The 26,081-nt window shown below is 40.7% G+C and overlaps 1 protein-coding gene across 4 annotated transcripts in view; it reads right to left on the bottom strand.

Annotated features, from left to right (window-relative positions):
• Nucleotides 1-25,743, bottom strand: part of PDZPH1P (uncharacterized) — a 153,293-nt gene extending 127,550 nt beyond the window's left edge. Inside the window, exons 1-6 of one of the 4 annotated variants that reach the window (XM_056824952.1) lie at nucleotides 25,605-25,743; nucleotides 15,710-15,904; nucleotides 14,711-14,848; nucleotides 10,704-10,795; nucleotides 6,246-8,828; nucleotides 2,320-2,511 (exon numbers count right to left, since the gene is read on the bottom strand). In XM_056824952.1, the coding sequence (XP_056680930.1) occupies nucleotides 2,320-2,511; nucleotides 6,246-8,828; nucleotides 10,704-10,795; nucleotides 14,711-14,739 (2,896 nt within the window). In that variant the 5' untranslated portion in view covers nucleotides 14,740-14,848; nucleotides 15,710-15,904; nucleotides 25,605-25,743. Of the gene's footprint in view, nucleotides 1-2,319; nucleotides 2,512-6,245; nucleotides 8,829-10,703; nucleotides 10,796-13,799; nucleotides 15,474-15,709; nucleotides 15,905-25,604 lie in introns of those variants that run through there. The other 3 variants (XM_056824954.1, XM_056824953.1, XM_007486256.3) reach the window with 3 other exon arrangements.
• Nucleotides 25,744-26,081: the final 338 nt, after the last annotated feature.

Genomic DNA, 26,081 nt, shown 5'->3' with positions numbered 1-26,081 from the left:
CTGTGTGTCAAGATAGAAGAGTGGTAAGAGCTAGGCAACGGGGTTAAGTGACTTGCCCAGGATCACACAGTTAGGAAGTATCTGGGGCCAGATTTGAATGAGGATCTCCCATCTTTAGATCTGATGTAACAGCCTCTTAACTGGTCTGCCTGTCTGCCTCAGGACTCTCCTTTTCAATCTATCTTCCATATAGTTGGCAGTGATTTTCCTGTAACTCGAATTCGATCGTCACTCATCTATTGGATAAATCGAGTGACTATTTTCTCTACGTTAGTACATATTTATCTTTTTTTTTAATGCCCATTGTGTATATTTTGTAATATATTAGTAGTAGCAGAGCACTGACTAGGTGCATTACAAATTCATGTTGTTCAAACTCATCTGGGCCATGACTACATCCAGGCAATGTTTTTATTCATCCCTAAGTGATTCCCTCCATCACTCTAGCCTTCCAAGAAGCTATTCCAGGCCTTTCCTCTCTTCCCTTTAAATCTCCTCCTGCTATTTTTTTTTCAGCTAAGCTCCTTGTAGGTGCAATGGAAAAATTGAAGCCATTCAACATAAGCTCTCTTTCTCTCCATCCTCTTTATCTTAGAATCTCTTGACATCCACTCTCTCTCCCTTCTCCTTTGCCCTCATCTCTGAAGAAGTGGCCTTGTTCCTTGTCTTCTTCATGTGTACTTGTTCTCCTTCCTGGCTTTTTGGCAGATTGCCTTCTCAATCCTCTTCTGTCTTGCATATTCATGTTTTATTTAGCAATTGATTCTTCAGACATTATTGCCCCTTCTGCACTCTGAAGTCCAACAAACCGTCCTCTCTTCTTGATTCATGACATTCTCTCTGTGCCTTTACACTCTGCTGTCCCTTGGATCTACCATTGTAATTCCCTCCTCACCTCTAGCTCTTAGACTCCTTCTCTTCTTTCAAGAGGAAGGTACTATCTTTGCCATGGAGATTTTCCTGATCCTCCATTGTAGTGGTCTCTCCCCCAACTAGCTAGTATTTAACCACGTTGTGTATGTTTGCATTTATTCATTTTATATTGATGCTGTACAAATTTCCCCGTACTTGTCTCTGACACTAGAACGTAAGCTCATTCAAGTAGGGGTTATTTATTTGTACTTTTACTTCCAGAATTTATCACGCAATGTGGCACTTGGTGAATGCTGAACAATTTGCTGATTAATCAAACACTAAATAAACAGAAAATGGAGGTGTGTGCTTAACTAATTTTTTTTTTTTAACTGGGACAAGCATATGATCAAAAGATTTGGAAGATCACTGGTTTAGAAGCAATGATAATTTTCCTTAAATGCACAAGCCTGAGGAACATTATTTTCCTTACATGAACATCATCTGAGGTAGACAGAAGCAAAGTTCAGATCTTATTTTCTCATAAACCAGTCCTAATCCATTCTATGGATGGCAATAAAATCTGATTCCCGACTCTGTATTCTCTCTTCTGAATAGGTTCCCAAAGGGGAAGAGGTAGTAGGATGGATTCCAAACTGGCCATAGAATACAGAACAATGTGAATCAAGAAAAACATAAATGGAATAATTTAATGCCTTCAAGTCAACCTCTGAATACCCACACAGATAAAAGGAAGGAGAGATATAAATGATCTAGTACACTATACTTTTAGAAAATAACTTATTTATAATGATTGTTTAAATTAACATTCCTCTGACAGTCACTTAAGTTTATTTCCCCTGGTGGTTAGTCCCATTTCTATCTATCCCTAATAATAATAATTAATAATCATAGATAAAATTAACACAATACTTCCTATGTGCAAGGTACTGTGGTGAGTACTTTATAATTATTATCTCATTTGAGCCTCACAACAGCCTTGGGGATGTAGGGCTTATTATACCCATTTTACACATGAGAAAACTGAGGCTGAAGGAAGTTCAACCGCATATCCCTGGTCACACAGCTATTAAGTATCTCAGGCTGAATTTCAACTTGGGTCTTCCTGGCGCCAGACTTGACCATCTAGTCCTTTCTTTGCTGTATTCTCCTATTTATTAACTCCAGGATTTTAGAGAACAAAAGGGAAACTATTTTGTGTCAGGGCGAATAGAGGGCTCTTCGTTTGGTAGCATGAAGGAAATGGTCAAATGGATTCTTGGTAGAATATGATTATTTTAACAATTGCAGAATGCTGACTTCTAAAGTCTATGTAATAAGCACACTGATACTTCCACATAACAGAATTCACTTACAAGAAGGGGAGGGCAGTTAATAGATCCATGGAGGATCAATCTGATGGGATGGTGCTATGATATTGAAAAATAAAACCAATTATCTACTCACTTGATCCTTCAGTAATGTTACTGGCGAAGGAACTCCCTCCAGTTGAGCTGCATTTTTTGCTTTCTTTAAACTGCTTCCGTCTTTTGGCCCATTGGTCAATCGCTTCCTCCTGGGAACTGTTACTGGCTCTTGAATCTCTTGATGGAAATTCACTTGAAAGCTTTATGAGTTTGTTCATCTCCAATTTCCAATCTAAATTTAAACCAGATGGATTATGATAAGAAAAGTGAGAGGGAATTGAAGAGAGACATTTTCAAATCTTGATTCCCTTTCAACATTTTTTCTGATTCCCTCTTCCCCCAAGATGAATCAGCCAAGGTTGGAAAATACATTTATGAAGATTAGAATCTATTCGATTCAGACCGATTCAATCCATTCACTTACACTAGCATTTATTGAGCACCTTAGTGTCTGGTCCTGAGCATAGAAGGGTGAGGAAGAGAGATATATTAAGTGATATTTGCAAATTAAGAAGATTATAATCTTAGTGGAAAGATCAATCAGACAAGTGAATATGAGAGGACTCAAGTTCATCAGGATTTGAATTCTATGAGTCAGAAATGAAGATCTCATAACTTATATTTTTTGATTAAAAGGTTTTTAATTTTTTGAAAAGGAAGCTCCCTAATTAAGTCAAAATATATGGGTTAGCTGCCCTTATTTCTTTTTGAATTTGATAGCATTAATGTAATCTTCTTGGGCAATGGGATTGTTTCCACCTTCTTTGGTAGGCAGTGGTTGGAATTCAAGTCAGTGTTTAATAATATTTACTAATTGATAATTGATTGTTTGAGGGTCTCTGAGTTTTCTAGCTGAACAGAGAAAAGGCATACATGGTTACGTGACATAAGCTCTGATCCTAGAAAAATCAAGGTGTTAGGGCTCAGAACTGAAGAAAGGCAATTTAGAAGGGAAATCCAAGCTTATTTAGTTAGATCTTTCATTTTACAGATGAAGAAACTGAGGCTAAGGGCAAGTTAAAGACTTGTCCAAAGTTCTTCAGTAGAAAGCAGCAGAGGTAGATTTGAACCCTGATCCTCTGATGCCAGTTAGCACTTTTTCCAGTCTAGGTACTGTATAATTGAAAATCTGTTACCCTAAAAAGAACTACATTTCCCAGGAACCCACTGACTTCCTGTCATTATGTACTTCCTGTAGACAGGGAATAAATTGAGTGGGTGGTCCTACTTTCTCACTCTTTGACTTGCATGGTGGTGGTAAATGTGAGGGTTTTGAACTGGTTCATCAGTCATGGGCATGCTGTTTTTATTTTGTATCCCTTTTATTCCTTTATTTCTAATAATCATTAATAAGTCTCTTAATATAACATTTTTATTATTAAGATTAATTTTAATTTTTACAGTACCATGCCATCACTCTCTGGGCCTCAGAGGCCCCAGCCAATTTTGAGAGTCTGTTTCCATGATTTCAAGAGAGAATAAAGGACAGAGAGAAAAGAAGACTCTATCTTTGGGAGGCTGCCAGAGAGAGGAATAGTCCAAGATGGCCTCACAGGACTTGGACAGGCTTTCCTGAATAGCCAGGAACTGATGAGATAGCAGAGAAAACAAGTACTTCCATGACTTAAGATCTCAGAACCAGGATACAATCTCCTTCCTCCCCTCCACCCGATATAAATGTGGTCAACAGACATCTTGAGAACAAGCCCTCTGTGCAGATGTGGCCAGTGCTGGAGTGAAGTGGAGAGGGATGTCTTTGAATGGTTGATAAGCCATGTGTATGGTCTTCCTCTCTGGGTCCTCTACTGCCCAGAAGCTCCATAATTCTATCAGCAAGCCTCTGAGCCTCTGCCACCTCGACCCACTCAAGGACCAACCCACAGAAAGCTGGGCTATAGACTAATCCAGGTCTCAGGTGGAAGCTGGCATTCTAGGTTCTGTTGAAGACAGGAAGGGACTCCCATGGAATAGCTCAGGCATCTGACTTGGGATTTACCAAAAGAGTGGTCAAAAAATGCCTTAATCCCTCAGAAAGGTTTTCCAAAGTGGCTCTTGGGTTGCTTAGTCTTGGAACTCTTGCTCCCTGAGATGATAAATTCCTTTAGAGGGAACATCTAAGATCATCCATCGAGAACAGGGATTCTTCTGAGAACTTTTGAGAAAATATTTTGACAATTGTTTTTCAACAGAATTGGTTTCTTTTGTAATGCTAGGTATTTTAATTTATTTTAATTTAAATTACATTAAAATTATCATTCTGAGAAGGGACCCATAGGCTTTCCCAGAATGTCAAAGGTGACCATGACAAGCAATATTTAAGAATCCCCACTCAAGAGCTAGAAAGTTAAATAATCCAACTCTCTGTTGATGAGGAAATTAAAGCAAAGGTTAAACATCTTTCCCAGAGCCATACTAGGAGGCTGTCTCAGGCAGATTTGAACTCAGGTCTTCTTGACTCTAGGCCCAGGGGTCTTAAAATGAGAGCACAAATCCACTCAGCTCTGAACCATTAATGGTCCTTCCTACCTCGCTGTATTCTTGGCGAGGGGGATTCTCGTTTCCTTTGGAATTGGGGAGCTCTGGCCATTATTGCTGATAGGTGCTACTTCCTGTGAAGTTAGGAGAGCAGCAAATAGCAGGGAAACATCCTCTGTTCAATTACATAAAAGATATAATGCAAACTCAGGAATGAAGACCAATGATTTATACTCTCCATAATGAATATCGTATGAAAGAAATCCTATCTTAGTTCCTCCTGAGGAATGCAAACTTTCTGCCTTTTCTCCTTTGTGATCCCTTCCACACCCTGCAATCTGGGAAATCTGTGTCAAATATTTTGGCCTTCCCTTTATACCAGAGAAGTCTGAATGTTTTCTTTCTTTTTTTTCCTTTTTTAATGGGGTTTCAGTACTTTTTGGTAACATTTGGGTTAAGTATGCATTTCTGAGTTTCTAAATTCTTTTGGTATCATCTGCTGGCTGTGAATGATGTCTTGTGGCTTCCACAAAAGTCCCCCCAAATTCAATTTTTTATGTTGACCCATGATGTGGAAAGGGTAACTGTAGAGTTATCCAGCTCAATGACGTCTGGGGCTGGACAGTTCCAGCACTGTTCACAGACTGTGCTCAGGTTTATGTCTTTTTAAAATCTCATAATTCCTCACAGACCTTCTTGAGCATTCCTCTTAAGCTTTTCAAATTCTGTTGAGAATATTTCATGACAAAAATGTTCTCGTTAGTATGCTTAGCTTGAAAAAAAGGAAAATAATGGTGGAATCATTCAGGCATTCACTCAATAAACATTTATTGAATGTCTATTATGTGCAAGGAACTGTACTTCAAGATTACTGCTGTTTGCAATACATCACACTTAGAGAATAAAGCTTATTTCTATTGAACTGAAGGGCTGGGTGATTTTACTAAAGGAATAATGATGTTAAGAAGTGTAAAAATTAAAATTAATCTCAATTATAAAAATATTTTATTTTAAGAGATTTATTAAGGATCATTAGAAATAATGGAATAAAAGGGATACCAAATATGAAAACAAAAACAAAAACATGTGCCTATGGCTAAGCAGCTTGTTCAAAATCCCCTGTGCTTACCAGCACCATGCTCAGGACAGGAAGCCAAAAGAGGCTGGGACCCTCCACCCTACTTCCTAATATCCCCTGTCTACAGGAAGTATATAATGACAGGAAGTCAGTGGGCTCCAGGGAAATGTAGTTTTTTGGATAACAGATTTTCAATTATATAGAAGCAAGTTGATATCTGTTCATCCAAAAATTTTTTACTCTCCAAAATGTTCATTGACATGTTTGTGTATGAGAGAGAGACAGATAGAGAATAGGAGACAGAGAGAAAGAGACAGATAGACAGAGGAGAGAGAGAATAAAGAGAATATTCTGTAATTGCAAAAATGTCTAAAATTTGAACATATAAAATTATCAATATATTAATACTATACCTTTCAGAATCCTTTGCTTCTGGGCTGATGATGGCATGTTTGTTTTTTGATCCTTGTGTTTCTCACCTCTTTCAGAGTTCAACTCCACAAATTCTCCCATTTGACATTCCACAGGGTCCTCTTTGAGAATAGGGATCATTTCTTCCCACTCACCTTTTCCCAGTATTTCTTTAAGAAATGCTTCCAGGTTAGAAACCTCGCTATCTAGAAGAGACACTGACAAGCTATCCTCTGTGGTGAGAGGTGGGAAATGCTCTTGGAAACAGGCTTTAATATAGTCACTGTTAGACAAGACTTCGAAAATACCCCTGTATTCATCCTCTACGTTTGGCTCCTCAGTATCCCAAAGTGGCAGAATGCTGGAGTTTCCATGCAGAGTGGGCAGACCTTCAAGATCTTTCTCTTTCATGGAACCACAGAGAGTACTTCTGATTTTACTACCACTTTGAGGGATAAGATTTTGCTCTAGTGCCTTAGTTAATGCAGTCATAATGGACCCTCTCCAGTTCTTGCTGGCCCCTCTTGTTTCTTGAGTAGACACTGGAGTGGTGACATTTGACTGTTTCACATTGGGTTGCCTTTGGGTGCTCTCCAAGATTCCACCATCAGACCTGTTGTGAGAAGGAACAGATTCTTTGGACGTGGTGCTGGAGAGCGGAGAGGCCAGGAGCAAGGAGGACATCATTCTTGACTTCAGAAGCTCTTGTGCGGGAGCTTGTTGAGCATTCTCTAAAGTTTCCTCATTGAATCGACACTTCCTGAAATCCACGTGTTCTTGGCAAACAGAAAGGAGCCTTGTACAGTCTGTGTTTGGATTGCCAGTGCCGGGTGTACAACGGATGTGTAAGGAAAGTTTGCTCATGGACTGTTTGATTGGATCCAGGTCCCCAGACATTGAATCTGCACTTTCCTGATGCATGCAATGACCGTTGTTTTCTAAAGGGGCCTGAGGGTACTCGGAGTCCATCCTATCCTCCTCACAGAGATTCGAGAAAAAAGAATCATCAGTGCTTTCTTTATGCTGCCAACTGTAGGCGGTCAAGTCAGAGGGAGATGGGCTGGTGGGGGAACTTGAAAGAGAAGGCTTCACGTCATCAATGCTGAAGCAGGAAGAGACCGAATCAGATCGTGTAGAAAATTCCAGATGCTCAGAATTTGTACTACTCTTCCTGAAGAAGCTTGCTGCTTTGGCTTCCCCATACTGCCCCCTCAGAGATGGTAAAGAACGAACATTAGACTCTTTGCCCCCTTGAGTTTGAGAGGAGGTGGTGTCCATGACGTGCATTCTTCCTCCTGAATCATGCTGGACATGTGGCTCTGAAATGGTATTTTCTTTGTTAATGAGGATGCTTTTTCTTCCTTCCTCCATTTCTCCACCATTTTCTAAAAGTTCATTGAATGAATTTGTGCCTTTGATCTCTAGAGGACCATGAACAATAGAAGCAGAGTGTGGGGGGAAAGTCTCAGTCCTAGACATGTTTTCCTTTGTAGAAGTGCATTCATTACTCTGGTCATTCTTCTGCTGAGGTATGGCACCTTCTACCCCATCATTGTCAGAGACGGCAAATAACATTCCAAGTTCCTTCTTGTTGCTTTCTGAATCTAAAGACTCTGTAAAGATACTTGGATTTTTTTTCTTATAGTGAGCAAATTTATTAGGAAGAGAAAGAGGAAGAGGAGGAGGAGGAGGAGGAGTCAAAGAACCATCTGTGTCCTGGCCGTTTTGAAAAGTGTGTCCCTTGGATTGAAGACCATGAGCTGATAGCGAAGGAGCCCAGGCACATCCCTTTGTGGTGACGTTAGAACTACAGTTATCGTACTTGTGGATGCCTTTCTTCCTTTGCTTAGAATGTTCTATTTTAATGAATAGATCCTGGCTCTTATTGACATACATCACGGTAATTTTTTTCCCTACAGTGCTCACGGTTAGGGAGGGGTCTTCATTGCTGGCAACGGTGACTTTGGATTGAGATGCTGTTTCACGCTTTCTGTCTCTTGTGTGACCCATCAATAGAGTTTGATGTCTAGAATGGTGACACCTAGAACAGGGGCATCTCCAGATCAGTTGGCCAGGGTACCTCCGATGGATCTTTGGGCAACTCTTTTTCCTCTGAGTCACATTTGCTCTAGTGCTTCTTAAAGAATTTTTCTCGATCTCCACTTTTAAACAAAAGGCACCGCATTTGACTTCTGTAATGATTTTGCCTTTGGTTGACTTAAAGTTTTCTATAGAGCCTGGGGAATTCTGCAGGGTAATTTTTCCTGATAGGGAGCCTTCTGGATCACCAAAGGTGACCCCAGTGAGGAACCTCTCCTGCTGATGACAGCGAAGCAAAGAAGGACAATCACGTTTCTTTCCCCGTCTGTCTTCACTGCCAGACAGAAACCATTTACTTTCTTTGTATAATGTAGTATTATTCTGTTCTCTATTCAACAAAGGACATCTGCTCTCAGCTCCATTTTCATTAGACTTCTCCAAGCCCTCAGTGTAAAGAAGGGTAGCTTTTGAGGTGTCTGTTTCTGTTCTGTTTTCAAGATCTTTGACATTTTGGGGATGGGGATGATGGACAGACTGAGAGCCATCTAAATAAAAGAAATCGTAAGAAAAATTTCTGGGACAAACATCAAATTATGATAAAATGTTATAGGTGCTTTCCATTATTAGTCTTTAGAACTGCTTTAGTTTTATTGTTGCAATGAAATAGTCTTAAACATAAAATTTATGGGGAGGGGAGTTTCCTATTCATGTTCTACCTGCTTCTTATTTTAATTCAAGGTTCTTAGAATTCAAACTATTATTAGGTAGGTGGATTATCATTGGGTGGCATAGTGGATATAGTTCTGGGAATGAGTTCAGGAAGATCTGAGTTCAAATCCAACTTCAGATATTAACTAGCCATGTGACCTTGAGCAAGTCATTTAACCTCTGTCTCAGTCTTCTCAACTATAAAATGAGGATAATAATAATGTTTCCTAAAGTTGTTGTGAGGATCAAATTAGATAATATTTGTAAAGCAATTAGCACAATGACTGGCACTTCAGCAGGCACTTACTATATAATTATTTCCTTCTTTCCCATTATATTGTAACATAAAAGGAGCAGAGTGCTATTTTAAATTAAGGAATATAACTAATTAATATCCTACTATTTTAGTACCATAAAATTATTACCCATCTTGAACCTCTTTAACCTTGGGCAGTGATCCCAAGAACTTGGGAATGCTCAATATGAAGTATAAAAGATTTTTCTCAGAGGGTGTCATAAAATTAAAAAAAATACTTAATTAAAATATATATATATATATATATATATATATATATATATATATACTAGTCTTTCCTTTCCTCCTTCCTCCCTTTTCTTCTCTTTTTTCTTTCTTTTCTTCCATTCTCTCTTCCATTTTTTGAAAGGCTGGCAATATTAAAAATATGTAATTGAATTTATATATTATATCATATACTATGTATTATATTATATATACAATAATAAAATAATTAAAATGTAAAAATTAAACAATGAGAGGATTGTAAAATTCTCCCAAGCTGGCCATGACTGCTCACTGAGTTCTACCTTAACAATCATTATGAATATAGGCCAGAAGTCTAGCCAATAGGGAATACTGGAACAATTTATAGTAGCCTCCTTATGAAAGGAAGGAAGACAGGAAGCATGTATCCATCACTTACTACATGCCACTTTTCACAAATAGTATTTCATTTGACCCTCACAACAACCCGGGGACGTAGGTGCTATTATTGTCCCCATTTGACCGTTGAGGAAACTTGGGCAGTTTCATGACTTGCTGAGGGTCACACAATACTAAGTGTCTAAAGCTACATTTGAACTCAAATCTTCCTGACTCCAGACCCATTTCCTCCCCAACTGCATTGTGGATTGTGCCTTTTAGGAAATGTTATATAAAAGATGTGTAGATGGCAGCACTGAGCACGGTTGGCATGTAATAGACACTTAATCAACATTTATTGGCTGATAGATGAAACTACATGTCATAAACTCCTTTTAAAATAGGCTTGCAATAGATTTTAGACTCTTTTAAGTTTCTTCTTCTTAACTAGAAATAAGTCGTTACATCCTCTGCAATTTCCCCCAAAGGCTTTATCCTCTTATAAAAGAAGATGATGAGGAGGCACTTACACAATCACATATCTTAAAAGAAACAGGAATATATAATATATATATATGTATATATATATATATATATATAAATAAAGGAAAATAGTAGCCCTGAATCATCTGCAATTGAATAAACCAGCCCTTCTTTTTAAAGGTGTTTAATTAGTATAAAAGTTATTTTTAATGCCTCAGAATCAATATGACCAATGATAGAAACTCCAAATCACTATTATATATATTTATCTCTCTGATATATTTCAAAGTCAGAAATAAATGATGATTACTTTTAGAGATACTTAGACATATTACTAAGATGAACTTACATCCATCTGTAGTCCAGCTTTTTCTGGTCTTAAAGGCTTTTCTTCTTTTTCTCCTCATTTCAGAGATCTGGGATTCTTTAACTTTCACTTCCCTTTAAAAGAACCGGAAAAGAAAATGTTGGGTCTAAAGCCAAAAGTTTCTCATTCAGACTCCAAGTTCCTGTTCTAAATTGCCAGAATTCCCCACCCAAGTAACTTATTTGGTAACCGACCAAAGCAATCTCCCACCCGTTCTGTCCCTTGAATGCAGCTTCATTATTTGAATCGTGTGTTTCCATCCTTCCCTATGGTTTGTTGGTTCAGTCTTCACTGTTTGAGTCGTAAAATCCTTGATGACGTGCCCACACGGGTCTCAAATAGACAGCACTCTACTCTTTTATCGGTAGAGGGAATTTTCTTTCACCGAAAAAGACTTGGATAATAAGTTGTTAAACTGCAAGAATAAAACGGTGCCCGCCATACTGGCTAGGAAACGCAGAGGACAGCATGCTCACTCTGGAATCAGGAAAACCCGAGTTCAAATGCTGACACCAACACTAGCAGTGTGACTTCAACAAGTCACTTCCCGTCTGTTTGCCTCATGTCCTTAATCAATTAAATGGAGCTAATGACATGGGCTTCATAGGAGTGTTGTGAGATGAACATGAGATGTTTGAAAAGCACTTGGTAAATTTTAAAATATTCCATAAATAATAGTGATGATGAGGATGACATGATACTTCTGTGAAGTGCAAATGAGTGCCTCAAGGGAATCAGAAGGGAAACCACCATGGCAGGTTGAAGAATGACAGTCCATATCTCTAAATGATCTCTAAAAGTCCACTCACTGAATCTAGGAGTCAGAGTTTTTCCAAAGGAGTTGCTTATGACTGGGGGCTCGGAGCTAATCAAAGTGATCTTTAAAAAATGGCGTACAGGTTCTTTGATGCTTGTTTTCAGAATAGAGGAAGGTTAATACCATAAAACCCTTTTGTTCATCAAGTTAGTAGTGAGAAAATGCTCTCCCCTCAGCCACTGTATCATTCCATAAAGGATCGATATGTTGGCATAAATGCCAGGACATCACATAGAAGCTAGTTAGCCAGGGAGGGAAATTCATCAAGTAAACGGCGATTCTTGAGCTGTCTCTTAAAGAAATGTACAAGGGAACAGGGAGCACATCCTAGCATTTTAGGTATGGGGATGGCCAGTGCGAAAGTTAGACGTGAAAGATGGAGGGCGAAGGATGAGGAACAGAGTTGAACTGTACCATAGAATGTGGGAAGCAAAGTAATGAGTTCATCCATATTACTAACATTTTCTTCATTTAAAAAGAGTCTAAATAGTCAAAACAAAACAATGAACCAAGAGTTGATCTGTAGCCTTTGACACTCATACGAGAGACATAATGAGTTATGAACACAACCAAGATCTAGTTTTTGAAAAGAAGTTCTCTCTCTGGTATTTTAAAAACTTGGGTTGGCATTTCTCCTGGCATCAGGAACATTTTAGCTGGATTCTAACTACATCGTTCAACTATGTAGTTACTAGAGATGCTTTTGAAGGGACGAGGAATTTCACAGTAAAAGCGATGACAAATCCACAGAGCCAGAGGAAATCATTCAATGAAATGAAGAGCACAGATGCATTTTTTCTTTTTATTTAAAAGAAGGATTTCTACCAATGCTAACTTAATCTTCAGTCTGTATAAACTTTCTAAGACTCTTATCAGTATCACGGATTAAATTTTGGGTGGATGAAAAAGGACAAAACCTTCTTACATCAAAAACCTGAAACTATGTTTAATTATTCACTGGAAGGAGCAAGATCATTGCTGTAGAAAGGTACATTGAATTGTGAAAATGCATCTCATTGAATCACTTGGAACAACTTTTTTTAAAGCAACTGACACGAATTATGATATATGCAGATTCCCGAGAGTCACATATTCGGCTCTGATTTGATAATTATTTAATTGGATACTTTAATTATTTTATAATTATTTAATCCAAAGAAGTTGACCAAAATCTGCTATCCATTTTGCATATAAAATCAAGATAATGAAAAGAGTGGATTTCAGTGATTATGAAGAAACCTCAGGGTTCTTAGTTTGTTGTTGTTGTTTTATTCTATGTGAGAATTTAATTGACCCAAGTATTTGGAAAGCAAAAAAAGAACTTAGATAAAAAGTAACAGAATCATATGCTACTACTTTTTATTATTTAATTTTAAGATGCGAGATTAGGACAAACATAGCTTGTTCATTTGTATGCTGAATGTTGGGATAGGAATAAAGAGTAAACAATATGTGACTTTTATTTTGCCAGGTCCTCCTACAAAAACTATAAATACTATAGCTATTTCTATAAGAGCCAAATGGAATATCGTGGAAATGCCAGCGATGGCTTAATTCAGGGGTTCTTAACACGAGCTAAATGAATTTAAAAATGTTTTGATAACTATATATTTCAATGTAATTGGCTTCCTCTGGAATTCTGTGTAATTTTATTTTATGGAATTCAAAATATTATTCTGAGCTGGGATTCAAAAGCTTTAGCCGACTGTGAAAAACGTCCATGACACATAAAAATGTTAACAAGCTCGGGCTTAACTGCAGCTGAAGGGACTACTTTCCCCTCATGGCTGCAGAGAAGTTGAACAAGACAGAAAAAGAAGCCGAGGTGGTGGGGGAGAGGTACACTTTTCAAAGGAAAGAGCCTCTATCTTGTAGAGATGATGAACATTCTGGAGATTTTTCTGGCTACTTTTGGTAAATTATACGGTGGCACTGTTCCTCCTTTCAGCTCGAAGGAGAGATCATCTGCATTTGTTTTCACATGCTAAATCACTGTAAATAATTATGTCTATTTTATGTTGCTGCTAATGTATTATTAATCCAATAATCAGCAACCTGAGTACTTTTTAAATTCTGGGAAATGAAGGATTTTGATGAGAAATCAACAACTGCATGTTGATAAAGTTCTTGCAATTTATGAAATAAACAACAGTTGATAAACTGGCTTTGGCATATCTAAACTAATTGAAACATTAGGGATCACCTAAAATGATTACATGCACAAGATTTAAAAACACAAAGAGAAGGAATAATGAACTCACCCAGATGAAGCCTTCATAGATGGCTCCACTTTTCAAGAAAGATGGAGAAAAAATGAACAAGTTACTTTGAAAGGAAGCTCTGAGGAGTGTGGAATGTTCCCTACCCTGGCTTATTCCACTTCTTTGTTTTCTATTTTGGTCCCATAAATCCCAGATCTACTTGGCATGCTTAATCCCAGGCAGTGCCAAGATGAGTTTACGTTTCTTTAATCAGCTTGCTTAAAAAGAGAGAGTTTAATGCTGTAAACATTTAACGAGGTACCATCAGCCCATATAAGTGCTTGCCTTGATGCCCATGATGGTGACCAGGTGTTTTTGTAAGGAATTTATATGGGATTGTAAAGCATTATTTATGTGTTTCTGGAGCTACTTATGCTCTTACACTTCCTATGGAGCAGCCGTGCCAGGGAAAGTCTGAAGAGGATGCTGTGGCTGGATTGTAATGAAGGAAAAACAAAGAGAATCAGAAATAACCGATTCATTCAATCGACATTGAAAGAGTTAATTCTGCAACTGACGGACTCCTACTTCTCTTCCTGGCGTGGCCGGCTATTTGTCACTTGTGTCTCTTTTGGAAATGTCGGCCACTTTTTCATTTGTTTTAAAGACACGAGAGAGTCTTCTTGAAAGAAAAAGCCAAGGAGCTCGCCGCTGAATGGGGAAGATGGCAATTATGATTTCTATGACATCACCATGCCCACCGGACACAGCCCTGAGCCTTTAGTCCAGAAGATTTGGGTACCAATTCGAAGTCCCCCTGGGCAAGGTTTTTAGCCTTTGTCTGCCTCGGGTTCTTTCACTATAAAATGGGGGTAATCATAGCAATGATCTTGCGTTGTTTTTAATGAGGATTAAATGAGACGATATTTGTGAAGCACTTAGCACAGTGCCTGGCACATAATTCTACTTACTCTTGGCTCGTTTTCTTCCTCCGACGCATTCTAAGGGATCTCTGCAGAATATCTCTGAAGAGCTTTTTTTGAAAGCAGCAACTTTCCACGGACACGAAAGGCCCAACAGAAATGATTTCCGGGGCTGTGCAATGCGCTCTAGAAAGCAGAGTGATGGAGAGAAGGGAGACACTGCATAGAGAAGATCTCATTTCAAATCCTGTTTCTCCCACCTACTAGCTAGGGCACTCTGAGGAGAACGTTAACTTCTCAGTGCTCCAGGCGACTTTTAAAGGCTACGAAGGACAGACCAGTTACGAAGAGGAGGCACTTTCTAAACAGGGTGCATCCATGCCAATGAAATCAGGACTAGAGCAAAAAGAAGAGTGCAGTGCTCTCCCACGAGAAATCAAGGCACTTTTCTATTATGACAAAATGTCTTGACAGAACTTCAGCAAGAGAATAGCAAGTGAGAGCCAAGAGTGACTTAGTATTCTGCCGTAAGAGAGAGGCACTTTTACTCCTCGTGGAATTGACCAAGAATCGCAAACATTTGGCACTTTTGGCGATCCCTTCTCTTAGGCAAACTGCTCTTTTGATGACAAATAGATTAAGGGATGCACAGCGAAAGGTGGCTACTTTCATACAATACAAAACAGGAAGGAGTTTTTCTTCTCTAAAAAGATTCTGCTTTTTTAAAAGAATCCAAGTTATAGCTCCATATTTAGACCTCTCTCTTAATAAATAAAGATGTGTTCCATATGGCAGAAGCAATATGCTATTGATAGTTTGTATGAAATCTACCTGATCGTGTGATCTCCCTGAGAACAACCGAGAAAATGCGAGATTCATCTAAACTTGTCAGACTACAAGATACCCAAAATGCCCCACATACTCAGAACCCATCCAAAAGCCTCCCACAAAGGTTAGATCCCGCCTCCCCCCCCCCCCCAGCTTTTCTCACTTGTCCCTCCTGAGGGGAGGCTACTGTGAATTTGGAGATTTGTTACTTTTGCTCACCAGGAGGCTTATTTTTCTGACCCTGGTGAGGAGATTTAAACCGGCCTTAGGCTGACCAAGTGTTTTCACAGATGTAAGACAGCTTGAGCTGGAAAGGAAAATGATTCTCATCACAGAACTTCTCTGAGAAATAGTTTTTCAAAAAGTCATTTTATTTCCACTGATCCCGAGATGACTTCTGACACATTCAGCCATCTGCAAAGAGAGAAGATAAATATTTATGAGGGGCTCCGCTTCATCGAGGTGTTCAGAGCAGTGCACATTTCCAATAGACTGCAATTACAGACTACCATAAAATAGGCAGTTTAAGAAGTAAACGAAAATAAGTGATGGGGGAGAGCAAATATCCCTTCTAGAAAGAACTCAAAACACTGGTCTGGAACAGTCCTTGCTGAATTCAATTGCTGCTTCAGGGGAAACATTCTCCTTTGTTAAAATCAGAATCAAAGACCAAGCAAAGTATGGGGGGGGGGGGGGGATATAAAAACCAAACCAAACCAAACAACCACATATGAGACAAGTATTTATTCCTGCAAATCAATTCAATCAAGATTTTGTGTGTCAGCCTAAGTATGGGCGGGATGGAGAGGGGGGAAGTATAATCCCAAATTTAGCTAATATTTTGCTAGATCACGCAAATACAGGTCATTCTCACACTATGTTACATATAGGTATGACAGGTTTCTAAATCAGATCTTGGAGAAAGGAGGAAATTGATAAGCAGAAAGCAGTTTGGGGTCGCTTCTTTTTTACAGATCTTTAATGGAGGTGTGGGATTCATCAGGAAGCAGGAGGGAAGGGTAAAGATTCTCAAAAGCAAGGACATAGAGGCTGCTCAACCTGGGCTGTTTAAAGGTTCTGGAGTGTGGTCCAGATAGGTCAGATCATATAGTATTTGGAGGAGACCAATATGAGATGACAGGGAAGATGGGGTGATGGTAAATAGATGAGGTTCTCAAATAACAGAAAAACATTTGAAAACTGTAGTTAGTAGATGATAGAAAGCCACGGAAAAATTTTTAACAGAAGTGTGAGAAAAAACTCAATGGCATCAGATTGATGAGGGGACACGGGAAGAATTTGGATATGGGAACATCTATTAGTAGTCCAAGGTAGCGGGCGCTCATAAAGAGCATTTTTGAGGATCTTGGCACTCACTATTGGTAACTAGCACTGAGCTAGGATTTTTTGAACCTTGGGTAAAAAAGGCAGGAAAGGGGTTGAAGGTAGACCACGACCCTAGGACTCCAGCATGAGAGAAGCCAGAATAAGAGATCACCCAATTCCAAAAGCATTCATTAATCACTAGTATGTGCAAGGTACTATGCCAGATATAATGGGGACAGAAATAGTACTTATTTCACTGTTATTATAAGGATCAAAGGAGTAATATCTATAAAGTCCTTTATAATCTTAAAGCTCTATATAAGTATTGTTGCTATTATTCCAAAAACCAATGAGAAATAGTTTTTTTCCCTGAAGGGGTAGGCAGGGAATTCAAAAAAGAAAGAGAAAATTATATACATGTTGATGTGAAGAGGGAAAGAGTCTTAACAACTAGTAGGATCAGAAAAATATTTCTGTTAGGAGGTAGCACATGAGTTGAGCTTTAAAGAAAGCTAAGTGGCAAAGGCAAGGCACAATCCAGCCCAAGCAGCAGCCAGGGGATGGAACAGTGGTAGGAATGGAATGCTGAGTTCTGGAAACAGCCAGTAGGTCAGTTTGACTATAACATAGAGTCCATGAAGAGGAGTAATGTTTCACAAGCTTGGAGAGGTTGTCTGGGACTAGACTGCGAAGGGTTTTAAATCATAGACAATAGGGAGCCACTGGGGTTTATTGAGCAGGAGAGCAACATAATCAGACTTGTGCTTCAGAAAAATTATCTTGCCATCTGTGTGGAGAATGAGATGGAGAGGGGGGAGAGACTGGAAATTAGGAATCCACTTGGGCTATTTCATTAAATCCAGATGAGAAGAGATGAGGGCTTGAATGAGGATGGTGGCTATGTGAATAGAGAGATGGTGAGAGATAGAGAGATAGTGAATCGAGAGATGGAAGGAGCACTGATAAGATTCTAATTGAATTTTGTTGTTTATCCTTTAAAATTTTTTTACTGTTTATCTTTATATATACTGTATAAGTCAACATTTATGTAACAATAATATAGTTTATTATAAATATGTAATATATTTTAATAAATGTGCTTTTTCAAGGGAAACAAATTCTCACATTAGCTATGTTCAAAAATCTGTCTATCTTATTTTTAATTCCTTCCTCTCACCCCCCCCCCCCCCCCCGCCGTTCCCCAAGAAGGCAGGTAGTATGAAATAGGTTGTACATATTTTATCATATAATACATTTTTTCCTATCGGTCATGTTTTGAAACAAGACAAAGCTTGTTAGCACTAGAGAAAAATTCATGGAGGAAATAAAGTGAAGACCAAAGATATCATGGGGAGATGTCTTGACTTATTCTTAAACTGGATATAAGTGCGGAAGAATTATATAATGCTGCCAGTCTCACTTTTTCTTCCAGAATCATTGAAGTTCAATGGCAAGCAAGAGTCAGGATGACTGGGGATGGCCTGGAATGCAGCCAATGACCTGGTATCTTTGATGTCTGACCAAGCTTCAGCCACCTTCATGCTGGTTAGAACATTTGTCTATTCCAAAAGGCTTTCCATGCTTGGAATAGACATCTCCCTAAGTCCCTGATGGTTTTGATGCCTGTCTGTTGCCCTCACCCTGGTGTACTGAGATGGGGCATGGCTACTAGGCATGCTACAATTTCTTGGAGCCACAGATAAGAATTGGGTGGAGGGTGGACACTAAAGGTGGATGAGAAGCCCTGAAAAGGATTCAATAAGTTCTCACGCCAGAGGTGCTAGTCCTCCAGAAATACTCCACATGTCCCACTGGGATACAGCTGGTAAAAGAAAGGATGAATGGGTTGAGTAGGCATTGTGTCAACATTTGCAGCTACCATCTCATTTGGATAGGAAGCGTTGAGGATGTGGAGGTTATGAACCTGAGTGTCTGGTAGGACAGACACACCAATGATAGAAATAAGGAAGTCTAGGGCTGGGTTTGAGATACTGCGGGGAGCCATCAAAGACCATGCTGTTTGACATGGTCACACATGGAAACCAGGGACTGCAAAGCAGCCCCCAGGAAGGGTGGAAACACCCACTGAAACCCCCCCCCCCCAAGTGACTTTCCTTATTAACATCCCCTTATTATTGGAATTGCTATGATTATTATTCTTACTTAGCCCCAGGAAAAATATATGAGAACAACATGCTTGCGGGGTTAATACAGATGTCCCACTCTGTCCTCTCAGAATATTACCTTCTTATAAAATTAAACCTAAGGATTCTCATATACCCACTAAGATAGGACCCTCTTTTCTAGGCATAAAAGCTTCTGGCAAATCTGTGCTCAGAATTCCCCAACCTATATCTGGGTCATGTTGATTCTACCCTCTGATCCTTCACTTAGCAACAATATTTTGTTGACTATCTCCTTAGGCTTCATGTCTGTTGTTTGGTTCTATGAAAACATGTATGTTGAAAAATGATTGTGTGGCAGAAAAGCATGTACTCACTGAAGCTATAAAAAAATACAAACCCCATGTAATGGCAGAACACTAAGTGACACCTAAGCACAGTTCTGAGCCCTCAGTCATCTCTCCTCTCTTATTTGTCTGACCACTCCACCTAGTCAGAGGACCCTTGTCTTTGAGAGATCACAGGCTCGGCTCTCAAAAAGATAACTATGGAACATCCTATTGGAGATATCTAACAGATGGTGGTGATACAGGAATGAAAGTCCAAAGAGTTTAGGACTGAATATATAGTCTTGGGAGTCATCTTCATGTAGATAGTGATTGAACACGTGGGAACTGATGAGATTATAAAGAAAAAGAGTCAATGTAGAGAAGGCTGGGAACAGAATCTTTAGTTAGGAGCTAGGACATGAAACTAAGAAGGATCACACAAGGAGGAGGAGAACCAGGAATCAGCAATCATGAAAGCAGAGGGAGGAAGGTGTCTAGCCCAAGGGAGAAGTCAATGATTCTTCTAACCAGTTATTTGTTAGGCTGTAGTAGGAGGCAGGGGGAGGTATAATACTGTTACCTGCCCATCTACCTGTCCCCTCCACCACCCCCATGCAGACCCCACACAGCTGAAGCCTTGGCCAATGTTGGATTTAGCATAGGGTCAGGATCCTACACTAAGGAGAGGTCTGGAGGCTTTGGGAGAAGTTTACCTGACAGAAGTGACCTAGGCAATCATCTGGGTGAACTCAAGTCTCATCCCCCACTCTGTATTATGAATGGAGGGGGCAAAGAGGGGGGACAAGGATCAGTGGTATAGTAGTAGTAGCAGGAGAAGTAGTAGTGGCAGAAGTAGTAGTAGTAGTATTATAAAGAATTTTGTAATTACACTGTCTTGTTAGTAGTATAAACCTTATTTTAGAGCAAGGTTTTAAATTTGTACAGTCTCCTTAAGAGGCAGCAACAGACAGCTCTTGCCCTCTGTCTCTTTACGAGGCGGTAGCAGACAGGTTGGACCTCTGACTCTAAGAGAAAACTAAAAAAAGAGAAAGAGTCAGTTAAGGGGCTTCCTAAGGAACAGGGTGTCTGGGGTTTTCTGTGTCAGTTTGCTCTCTGTCACAAATATCTGGCAGGTGGCTTTGAGAGCTGGAATTTATATATGAAGTTAAGAGTATTTGTGAGGGGTTGCTTCTTCTCAGCACTTTGAGGGAAGAGTTTTCTGTGTGACAGGCAGTTTACAACTGACAGTTAATAGAAGAATTATTTTAAGGAGTTTGTTAATGATAAAAGTTCATCAATTAATTAATTAATATAGATCATGAATTTAATATTAGTTAGAGAGTAGGTTTAGTTAGGCCTGCTTTGTTAGGCAAGAAGATTTCTAGGGTTTTTAGAGAATTTAGTATAGGATTTAGATTTAAAACATAGTATAAGGATAAAGAGATATATTTTCCTATTTTCCTACCACCTAGTCCTATCCAAACTTTTCCTCTGTAATAAATAGTGCTGTTGGTTTACCAAAAAGATCTCTGCAACATTTATCAACTTCCTATCAATACCTAATAATCCCTGACAACTTTATCAACCTCCTATATAATATTTATTAGCTATAACAGTAGTAATAGTAGTGTTAGTGGTAGTAGTGGTAGTAGTTGTGGTGGTGGTGGTAGTAGTAGTAGTAGTAGTAGTAGTAGTAGTAGTAGTAGTAGTAGTGGTAGTGGTGGTGCTGGTGGTGGTGGTAGTATCAGTACACATTTATTAAGACCCTTCTATGTGTCATGCACTGTGTTTAGCACTTTACCAATATGATCCTCACAAATTGACACTCGCCTGGGTATGGCAACCTCACAATCCTGCATGGAAGGTTCTTTTATTATCCCCCTTTTACAGCTGAAGAAACTGAGGCCAACAGGAGTTGTGACGTGCCCGGAATGTCCAGTGACACGGTGCTTTCTCACCACCACCACGACAGCTCTCTGGCCAAAAATCTCTAGAGATTAGAGACTCGGGGGTCCGACGCCTTGGGTGGAAGCACGCAGAGAGGAGCCCTTGGTTCTGACGTTGCACTGGGGGCCCTCTCGCCCCTCCAAGGGACCCTCCCTAGCCTGGAAGGCAGCTGCTTCACCAGTGGTGGGGGAGGTGGCACTACGTCATTAACCTGGGGGCAAAGGCCACCCTGCTTCCTCCATGCTGGTTTCCATTGTAATGGCGCCTACATACGGATGCTGTAGACTCCGTAGCAGACAGAAGGTCCCAGCTCAGCTCCTCCCTCTGGCTGGCTGACTTGCCCCCTGAGTCCTGGGTCCTGATCACCTAAATGGGTCTAATAGTGTTAGCCACACCAACGAAGTCTCCCCTCCCCCCCTCATAGCCCTCCTGTATCATCAAAACCTACTGTGACCAGCAGGGGGTGCTGTGGAAGAAGATGGTGAGAAGGCGATCTTCGGCGCTCCTTTCACCCCAGAGAAGACGGGCTGATGCTTTTCAGGCTTTGTATTCTGTTTTCTCCGTTGGGTGTACAGGAACACGACCTTCTCTTTGGTGCCCCCGACCCGGCCTCTTGACTAGAGATGTGGAGCTAGGAGCTTTTTGCCCGAGGCATTCTGGTTCTCCACTCAGAGGACCTAATATTTATGGAGTGCTTTAAGGCTTGCAGATGGAATCCTCACCACCCTGTGAAGTAGCTGTTGTTATTTTTTATAGCTGAGGCTTTTCCGGAGTCGCACAGCTAATAAGTGTCTGAGGTAGGATTTGAACTCATGATTTAGGTTCAACATTCTATTCAACAGGCCACGTAGTGGCACTGCAGAGCAATGACCCACTCTTTAGCCCTGGAAGTGATTTGTTCTAAATCAACGTGTCTGTCTCCCCCTCTAATTATCTGGGTAACTTGTACAGTTTACATTCTTAGAGTCACTTAGGCCACCCCCAAGTTCGGTGATTTACCCCGATGACCCAGCAGTGTCTTTCCTGATTCCAAAGGTCATGATGCTCTTCAAGCACAGAATTCTGAATTTGTGGGTGGTAAAGAACATCCCTAGTAAAGGTGTTAACAGCGGACATAAACACCCTTGCAGGAAGGTCCGCGAAGCCCCGACCGTGCAGAAGAGCCCGCGTTGTTTGCCTGGGGCTCATCTTCCCAGAATCTGCCTGGCGTTCCCGCATTCATTCAAACAGGAAGCCTCTGGCATGGGACGACGCGGCACACAAGCGGTACGAATGCTCTCACAGGAGCAACCATTGGGTTGGGGTTGGTTTGGTTGTGGCTGAGCAGGTTAGTTACCCACACCGGGACCGCTGCCCTGTCTTATGGAACGAGGGGGCCACCCTACGACCGAGCACCTGGCTCTACTCCCTGCCAGTGATCCACTCTCTTTCCCACCCTCTGCTCTCAGCGCTTTCATTGGCTTTAAGGCTCAATAGAGTGCCAGAGAAAAAGTTCTGCCCCATCATTCCCTGAGAAAAGTCTTTATTGTATTGTTTATTTAACTAGAGGCATTGTCGGCCCAGGTTGCTCTCCCGACTTGAATAACCCTCTAAGCCTGCTGGAGACGGTCACAGAGAATTTGGGGCTCCCCAGGTCCCTCCAAGCTCGTGTTTTGGGGTTCCCTTCAGATGACTCGTGTGTGATTTGTGGGTCAGATGGTTCTTGTGTGATGTGTGTGGACACCTTCATAAAGCTCTGTAAGGACTCTCTTGGGGATGGCATAACAATGTGAGCCCTCCAGAAGATGGGGATCTTTCGACACTACCAAATAACCTCTCCATTTCTTTGTCAACTATTTCAGATTTGGGGGTTTGGCCTCCCAAACAACACCCCCATTTACCCAACCTAGGAAGTCTCTTTCTGCCCCCACAGCCCTCGTCCCCCTTCGTCCTTCTTCCTCGTGTAATACTCGGTTCTCTCCTTTGAAGGATTTGACCACTTTCCATAGACAAGGAGTGATTGACATCATCTCATCGCCCGGACTGCTGGATGTTCCCGTGCCCGTCTTCACCTCGGGTTTGAGCTGTGACCCCACGAAAGACTCGCCGGGCTTCTCTTTTGGGAGTCGCGCTTCCAAAGGCTCTTTCATTTCTCACACGTGACCAGTCCGCTCGCGGGCCTCTTCGAAGCTGCTGACGACACTTGAGTTCCATGGAGGGCTCCTCTCTGACGGCGTCCTGGGGGTTCTATGGGATCCTGCTTCTGGTCCTTTCCACTGAACACATTCCTGATATTCCGACTCCATCTCAATTGCTTTACCTCCTCTTGGTTTAGAGGCTGAATCATTTCCCTTTGCAGGAACTTCAAGTATTTCATTTTGTCCTCTTTTGATTTTATTCTATTTATTCTGTTTTTTGTGTGTCCCAATGGTCAAACTTTCCAATGCTTTCAAGCCAGGAGTGGCTCCAATACTTTGCTTTGCTTTTGCCCTACTGAAAATGACAAACATTTTCTAACTAGGATGCAGTCCTGCCGTCGTGCACCCTCCATCACCCTTTTCCTTTGTCCGTCCTTCCATCGCTCCTTCCGGGGTCTGGTTGTGAGTGAGGCGTTACCCGCTTTCTTCTGGAGTTTTAAGCCTTCCTCAGACCCGAGTAATGACTCACTGTAGATCCTCTTTTCTGTTTGTTCCTTTTCACAGTGTTTCTAACAGATTTCGAAGTTTCGTGGGAGGCCTTCCTTCTTTCCTTCCTTCCTTCCTCCCTTCCTCCCTCCCTCCCTCCCTTCCTTCCTTCCTTCCTTCCTTCCTTCCTTCCTTCCTTCCTTCCTTCCTTCCTTCCTTCCTTCCTTCCTTCCTTCCTCCCTCCCTCCCTTCCTCCCTCCCCTTCCTTCCTTCCTCCCTCCTTCCTCCCTCCCCCCTTCCCTTCCTTCCTTCCTCCCTCCCCCTTCCCTCCCTCCCTCCCTCCCTCCCTCCCTCCCTTCCTTCCTTCCTTCCTTCCTTCCTCCCTCCCCCCTTCCCTTCCTTCCTTCCTTCCTTCCTTCCTTCCTTCCTTCCTTCCTTCCTTCCTTCCTCCCTCCCCCCTTCCCTTCCTTCCTTCCTTCCTTCCTTCCTTCCTTCCTTCCTTCCTTCCTTCCTTCCTTCCTTCCTTCCTTCCTTCCTTCCTTCCTTCCTTCTTTCCTCTAACATTGTCTTCCCTTATTCGGTGTATTTTTTACCATTTGAGGGTGATAAAAGGAGAGGTTTAGACACAGTCATGCTTTCACCATCCCACTTCCCTCACTTTGTCAGATGCACCTTTCAAAATGCAAAAATGGGACAAAATACAAAAATATATGCTATGCTGAATGTATAACAATCTCCATAAAGCTGATAAACAATTGAGCTGCTACTACAATATATAAGATATAAAAGAAAATTAAATCTTGAAGTTCATTCTACCATGGAGACATCATTTTTAAGACTATTTTTTAAAAAACTCTTACCTTCCATCTTGGAATCAGTACTCTGTATGGGTTCTGAGGCAGAAGAGGGTAAGGGCTAGGCCATGGGGGTCAAGTGACTTGCCCAGGGTCACCCAGGTGGGAAGTGTCTGAAGCCAGATTTGAACCCAGGACCTCCTGTCTCTAGGCCTGGCTCTCCATCCACTGAGCTACCCAGCTGCCCCCAAGGCTATTTTTTTTTAACACAAACTCCCAAGTCATACGAAAGTATATTTTCCAAAGCACAAGTGCCTGCCATATAGTAGATACTCAATAAATGTGTTGAACAAATGGATAAAATTTAATTTGAAATTTATTTTCAGTTTTTCAATCTTTTAGCAGCCTTGGAAAGAACTACACAAAAGGGAAAATACATGAGTAAATATTTTAATATATTAACACATACATTTAAAACAGAATACATATATGGTACTTGTACAGCCTCTTCCTTTCTGACTGGCTACATTGTTTATTTATATTTGGATATCACCTCTCAGAGGTGGACAACTGAAGAATAATTATAAAAATGACTCAGATATTTATTTTCCCTGAGAAAATATTGCCAAATGTGTAATTTTATCATTCCATCTTTTAAATAATTAAATGATGCTATTTAGCATTTTTATTTAAGCTTTATGGAAATCATAATTTCCACCATGTACCTTTAGAAATCTGCAAGTATTAAAAAATATCTTTTAAATGTTATTTTTACAACTTACTATTTGGAAGGAAAATTTAATTCTATTCACTATAATTGATAATAAAAATGATTTTTAAATGCTAATCTATAATTTTAACAGGTACTGGGATGTACCATGTAATTCATTTGGATTTTAACTTATATTAAAATTTCATATCAATTACTAAGAAACAATGCGGATAGTTTCCCCCCCAAAGGCTGTCTTATTTAGATTGTCTGCTATTTGTACCTTCAATTTTGATTTTGAATAGATAGGAGAGAATCCCATTTTGATTTCTGGACATCAATCTGTATATTCCGGCTTCATCAAGGCACGTCATTTAATTTCTCTTGGGCTGGAATGAGGCGTTTCCTAAAGTCCCTTTTCTAGTTCCTGCAAAGGAAGTCCCACTCTGTGACTCAAACCTTCATTGTTCTGATATGATCTCTAAAAGACTGCATCAAAGAAGCGGTCAGGCGCTCTGGAAAGAGCCGTGAATCAACCCGAGACCTGGGGGTCAACTCTTGGCGGGTGTGGCTGCGGACAGGTCACTGAGGGATGTGGCCGCGGACAGGTCACTGAGGGGTGTGGCCGCGGACAGGTCACTGAGGGGTGTGGCCACGGACAGGTCACTGAGGGGTGTGGCCACGGACAGGTCACTGAGGGGTGTGGCCACGGACAGGTCACTGAGGGGTGTGGCCGCGGACAGGTCACTGAGGGGTGTGG

This window comes from Monodelphis domestica, chromosome 3 (assembly GCF_027887165.1).
Source record: "Monodelphis domestica isolate mMonDom1 chromosome 3, mMonDom1.pri, whole genome shotgun sequence".
In the NCBI taxonomy this organism is placed as follows: domain Eukaryota; kingdom Metazoa; phylum Chordata; class Mammalia; order Didelphimorphia; family Didelphidae; genus Monodelphis; species Monodelphis domestica.
Note: the sequence above shows the minus strand (reverse complement) of the source record. Positions and strands in the feature narration are given on the sequence as shown.